This window comes from Phaseolus vulgaris, chromosome 1 (assembly GCF_000499845.2).
Source record: "Phaseolus vulgaris cultivar G19833 chromosome 1, P. vulgaris v2.0, whole genome shotgun sequence".
NCBI classification, from domain to species: Eukaryota; Viridiplantae; Streptophyta; class Magnoliopsida; order Fabales; family Fabaceae; genus Phaseolus; species Phaseolus vulgaris.
The window spans coordinates 4,418,583-4,424,582 of record NC_023759.2 but is presented as its reverse complement, the minus strand read 5'-3'; the positions used below and the strand labels follow the sequence as shown (position 1 = coordinate 4,424,582).

At 28.8% G+C, this 6,000-nt stretch overlaps 2 protein-coding genes across 2 annotated transcripts; both read left to right on the top strand.

Annotated features, from left to right (window-relative positions):
* The first annotated feature begins 1,256 nt into the window (after positions 1–1,256).
* On the top strand, positions 1,257–2,058 carry LOC137816726 (17.9 kDa class II heat shock protein). The gene has a single exon (XM_068619999.1). The coding sequence runs from the start codon at positions 1,427–1,429 to the stop codon at positions 1,901–1,903; it is 477 nt and encodes a 158-aa protein (XP_068476100.1). The 5' UTR covers positions 1,257–1,426; the 3' UTR covers positions 1,904–2,058.
* A 1,384-nt stretch (positions 2,059–3,442) lies between these two features.
* Positions 3,443–4,264, top strand: LOC137816725 (17.9 kDa class II heat shock protein-like). Its single transcript, XM_068619998.1, has one exon. The coding sequence runs from the start codon at positions 3,561–3,563 to the stop codon at positions 4,035–4,037; it is 477 nt and encodes a 158-aa protein (XP_068476099.1). The 5' UTR covers positions 3,443–3,560; the 3' UTR covers positions 4,038–4,264.
* The last annotated feature ends 1,736 nt before the right edge of the window (positions 4,265–6,000 follow it).

Sequence of the window (6,000 nt, the reverse complement as noted above, 5' to 3'; positions counted from 1 at the left end):
AATATAGAAATAAAAAAAAAAACGAAAAACGATACTAATGAGAGGTGATTTTATTAAAAGATAAATAATGATAAAAGGCTAAAACAAAGAATAAACAAAAAAAGTGCATATATATATATATATATATATATATATATTCTAGATATACTTACATGTGTGTATATGTATGTATAATATTGTTAGATAGAAATTATCTTTTTAAAAATTATAATACTTTTAATTTATTTAGAAAAGAAAGATATTTTCGATTTGGTATAGTCTATACAGATTTAAATTTAAATCAGACTAAAAAGTTAAGAAATCATATAGAAAAGAAGTTAAGAAATCAATTGATGTCATTTGAGTTAATAAAGTTGATAATGGTTCCCAAAATATTAATCAAATAGTATAAATACTATACACTAAAAGTAATTGGTCTTTTTTTTTCCTTGGCATTAGTTTCTAGAAAGTACTTACAGAATGTGTCAAAAATGGTATTTCTTAAAGGATTTTTTTTGGATGGAATTGAAATTTTAATACTCCCCCTATTTCTAGAATGTGTTCAATTTTTAACACTTCTAGAAACTAATTTTAGAATGGATAAGATTTGTAATAATTTAAAAAATAATTTGGAAAATATGTTAAGAAATTAAATTTAGAAAATGACTTTCCACAGAGAGTTAAAATATTAACTTATATAAGTTTAACAATGTAAAAAGTATATTAATATGAGTTTGGAAAGTCAACAACAATTGTCAAGTTGAAAACATATATCCTTTTCTGTGGCAAGCCCAAATTTTGCAAGCCCAAATACTGACAGATCCAAAGAACAAAATGGGTCGGAGTTTCCGATCCATAAATTAACCATTATTTTAATATTACAATCAAGGAATAACATGTAATTTTTAACTTATAAAAAAATATTTTAATATTATAAAAATTGATTTTTCCATAACTTTGGACAAATTTTACAACCAAATAGTCTTATCCTTATTAACAAAATTGAATTTACATATTAAAAAGAGGTTGATTCTTAAAAAAACAAATTAAAGAAAGACAATAATATAATAATTGATTTAATTTAAATCACAAAATAGAAATAATTACAATGTTTCAAACCCTAAAAATTTTTAAATGCCAAAAGTTTAAAGAAAAAACAAGAGAAGATTCAGTCTTGGTTACACGACAAGGACAAAAATTCTAGAACATTGTAGACGGAGAAGAACCTCTGAAGAAGTTGTACATAACCGAAGGTACTAGAATTTAGAGAAAGATTGCACAGCACAATTTTATTTTCTTCAGAAACTTCGATCTCTTTCTCGAATAATCTCTGTCCCTTATAAATACCCATTTCCATATCCTCTCTGCACAGAAACATAAGCAGAACAAAATCTGAGAGAACAAACGAATATTTGAGAAATCTTCATATTTTCAAATTCAGAAAGTGATGGATTTCAGAGTGATGGGTTTGGAGTCTCCCTTGTTCCACACGCTGCACCGCATGATGGACACGTCGGAGGAAGGTGCAGGGGACAAGACACACAATGCTCCGACACAGACATACGTTCGAGACGCGAAAGCGATGGCTGCTACACCTGCGGATGTGAAGGAATATCCAAATTCCTACGTGTTCCAGATCGACATGCCGGGTTTGAAATCTGGTGACATAAAGGTTCAAATTGAAGATGATAACGTGCTTTTGATTAGCGGGGAGAGAAAGAGAGAAGAAGAAAAAGAAGGGGTGAATTTTCTGAGAATGGAACGAAGGGTTGGGAAGTTCATGCGGAAGTTTGTGTTACCTGAAAATGCAAACACTGATGCAATCTCTGCTGTGTGTCAAGATGGGGTGCTCAGCGTTACCGTGCAGAAATTGCCTCCTCCTGAACCTAAGAAGCCAAGGACTATTCAGGTCAAAGTTGCTTGAGATTGAAGAACTAAACAAATTGTGTCTGTTAGAGCCCAAAAGTTGTTTAAGTTTCACTTGTTTCAAGATGTTTTTGCTTGATTTGGTTACAAGTTCTTATTAATGTCATTTCTTGCTTTGTAGTTTTGTGATAATATCAGCAGTGATTTTGGTTTGATCATCTTTTCAGTTGCTGTCCAATTTCTATTTTTTTCATCCTTTTTTGACAAATCCCTCACTTGTCATGTGTTATACTCAGGGAATAGCAGAATTTAATTTAGAACAATATATATATTGATCTTTTAAATATCATGAATGTTACAAACGGATCTTTGTAATATCCCAAGTTCGGTTTCAAGAACTTAAACAATAGCCAAGTTTCATCTTAAATATTTTCTAATGATTCAAAAGCTTTTATCATGAAATTTCAGGTAGTAGAGGCTTATGAAACAGAGTCGTGAATGTTTATAATATTAACATAAAATAAAAGATAAAACACTTTAAAAAGAAGAATAAAGTTTAGGAAAATACCCTTTTGACATCACTGTTAAAAAAAATATCCACCTTACAATTATTTTTTGAAATAATATATTATATTGTAATAAAGTAATAATTTATTTAAGTATAAGGTGAATGTAATTTACATTCATAGTCATAGGTGTTACAGTATCTTTAAGATTTATGGTAAGGAATCCTACATATAAGTTTCTTTGTTAGGTCACATTCTTGTTAAAAGCTACAATTGGACCACTCCATTTCCTTCTTATATTTGTTAAAAGGTTAAAAAAAGTTTTTATATATTTTAAAATTATATGTAATATCTCTGTTTTTTAATTTATAACTATAACTCTTATAAAAACCATGTTATAATGTTTCTAAGTAAATATGATTAAACAATCAGAGAATGTTCTGTATGTTAAGAAAATAATTGTTAAAGTCTATAAAGAAAAGGAAATTGTCAGATTTTTTAACCATAAAGTTACGAGATATAACAAATTTTAATTCAGGAATTAAACAAATGAATCAATCAATCAACTTTCACACAATACTCCACCTTCCTCCGTTCCTATTTAATTATTATTTTTATTCAAATTTGCTTTTATTTATCTATCATGCATGAAGTTTAAAACTATATTGATTACATTAATTATCATTGTTTATTAATTATATTTTGCTTCACATTCTCTTATTTGGAGAAGAGAAAATTTGATATTTTATAAAAATAATTATTTTTTAGTAATTGTTTATCGAAAAAGAATATAAGTATTATTTAAAAAAATTAAGAATGTATTAGAACTTATAAAAGTGAATATTTTTATTAGTTTATTCCATTGAACTTAAACGTATTAAGGAGAAAAGGGGATAATAATAATAATCACTTCAATATTCTGGAAGTCATTGGAAGGATCGAGAAAGTCAAAGACCACTAACATAACTTAAGCGACTCTACTTTTCAGAAACTTCTATTTCCGACATACCTGCTATCTTGTTCTTCCAGAAACTTCTATTTGCAATTAGCGCTATTAGTTTTCATCAGAAACTTCCATTTCTTTCTGGAACAATGTACATTCCCCATTTAAAAAGCCACCTACCTTCTTCCCTGTCAAGAAACATTCACAGAACAAAATCTCAAACAAAAGTCTTGGCTTTCTAAGCAGTGTTTTTTCGTATCAAAGTGATGGATTTGAGGGTCATGGGTTTGGAATCTCCTCTGTTCCACACGCTGCATCACATCATGGACATGTCGGAGGAGGGTGCAGGGGACAAGGCACACAATGCTCCGACACGGTCATACGTGCGGGACGCGAAAGCTGTGGCTGCAACACCTGCGGATGTGAAGGAATATCCGAATTCCTATGTGTTCCAGATCGACATGCCGGGTTTGAAATGTGGGGACATAAAGGTTCAGGTTGAAGATGATAACATGCTTTTGATTAGCGGAGAGAGAAAGAGGGAAGAAGAGAAAGAAGGGGCAAAGTATCTCAGAATGGAAAGAAGGGTTGGAAAGTTCATGCGCAAGTTTGTGTTACCTGAAAATGCAAACACTGATGAAATCTCTGCAGTGTGTGAAGATGGTGTGCTAAGTGTCACTGTGCAGAAATTGCCTCCTCCTGAGCCTAAGAAGCCACGGACTATTGAAGTTAAGGTTGCTTGAGCTTGCTGGACTTTTTAAGAACTAGATAAATAAAGATATGAAGAGAGAAGAGAAGTGATGTTGTGTGAAGGGCAAGAGGGTTGCCTCTGTTTGAGTTTTTATCAGAGTTTTTTGGTTGGTTGTATCGTGTTCTTATTGAAGTGATCTGTGGCTTTGTGATGATTTGATGAATCAGTTAATGATGTTACCTTAATTTATCTTCTTTAGCTATCTGATTCCTTATACAACTGTAACAACTATGTTATTGGTGTTATGTTTTTACTAGATAAACTAGTAGTATTCTTGCAGAATTTATAGGTGGAAAGAAAGAACAGTGTCATTTGTAGGTCAAATGCTGTTGAATAACACAATTTGTCAGAAAAAAATACCTGAAGACATTATAAAAAAATGAGATAATTGTCCTTTTAATTTTCAGACAAATCAGATCAATTGTTTCCTCCTCTATATGAATGAAACAATTTGATGTTCTGATGCTTAACCAATTAGTTTTGTGATCATACGCAGACTATTATAACATTGAGGATAAATTTTGATATTGTGTTGTATCAGTCTAGTATCCTCCATAAAGTGCAAATAGCAAGTCACCAATATGAGCACAACATTCCAAGTAACATCAAGGTACAAGGTTACAATTTCAGCAGGCAAGATACTGAAAATCTCAACACTTCCAAAATAATCCTTTACAAAAGCACTAGAATGGTTTTTAAGCCAAGTTTTACTTGAACTGAAGAGGGTACTACTATCATCATTTATCTCTAATACATTCAAATCTAATCATTTCATTAAAATCTACCATTGACACCAGTGGTCGTGGATAAGAAAACATTCAGTGAAGAATACTTATATATTCAAGTGAATGATTGGGCTGAATCTATCTTAGTTAGAATGACTATGTAACATGTTCTTATCACAAGAAAAATGGAATATTTGTAGGTATCTTTGAAATTCCACAATGCAGTTTCAGTTGTCTGAATATGAATTTCATAACCAATAACAGAAACTGAACAATAGAAAAGGAGGATAGAACATGGAAATATCTTTAATGAACAAGAACAGCCAAATCTTTGAAAGCCCATTTACCACAAATAGTTTGGTCTATTTGTTTCTAGTCCTAAACTGAGTCTGATACTCAAATAGTTTTTGGTCTATTTGTTTCTGGTCCTAAAAGTTAAGATCAGGTAGATGGTGTTAATAAATAAATTCTTAAAACCATTTCAGGTAACTAAGTTATTTAAGAAAAACAAATAATTACTTGAGTGAATAAAAATAACTAAAAAAATACATTTTGTTTATTTGATTCAACCATTTTTTATGTTTGAAGTGAATTTAAAAGAATCAAACTAAAAAATGAATATATTATATTGACTTTTTTTTTATTCTTTTTAAAAATATTTAGCACTATAATATTAATAATTTATTAAAATATTTAAGACTATAATAATAATAATTTAATAAATTTAATCATACAATAATAAATTTAAAAATTAATTATATAATAATAAATTTTAAAAAATAATCATATACTTTACTGCTACTTATTTATTTATTTATGTATTGAAATAATATTTTCTTAATTTTTTAATTTTTATTAGATAATTTATAATTTAGTTACAATATATTTTTTTATGATATTTTTATAAAAAGTGCTTTAGTTTTTATATTTTAGAGTTTTAAATTTTCATAACTTTTTATTTAAATTCAAGTTATAATATTTTTAAATAAAACAACAAAAAGAAGAGTGTTATTTTATTAAGATACAAGGATGATGATCTCATTTATTAAAAAAAAGGAAAATAAATATTTATATGAAAACGAGAGAGTCTTTTACGAAAATTTATTAGGAATGTGAGTATTTGTTCTAAAACTAGAAAGAAATGTGAATGTTATTTAACATCCCATACGAAATGCAAGTACAATTTTACTATAAAAAATATTTATATTTCTTATTTAGAAATTATCATGA

Bases quoted from the DNA above. Each gene is read 5' to 3' on its own strand.
- LOC137816726 (XM_068619999.1), top strand. From the start codon at position 1,427: ATGGATTTCAGAGTGATGGGTTTGGAGTCTCCCTTGTTCCACACGCTG.
- LOC137816725 (XM_068619998.1), top strand. From the start codon at position 3,561: ATGGATTTGAGGGTCATGGGTTTGGAATCTCCTCTGTTCCACACGCTG.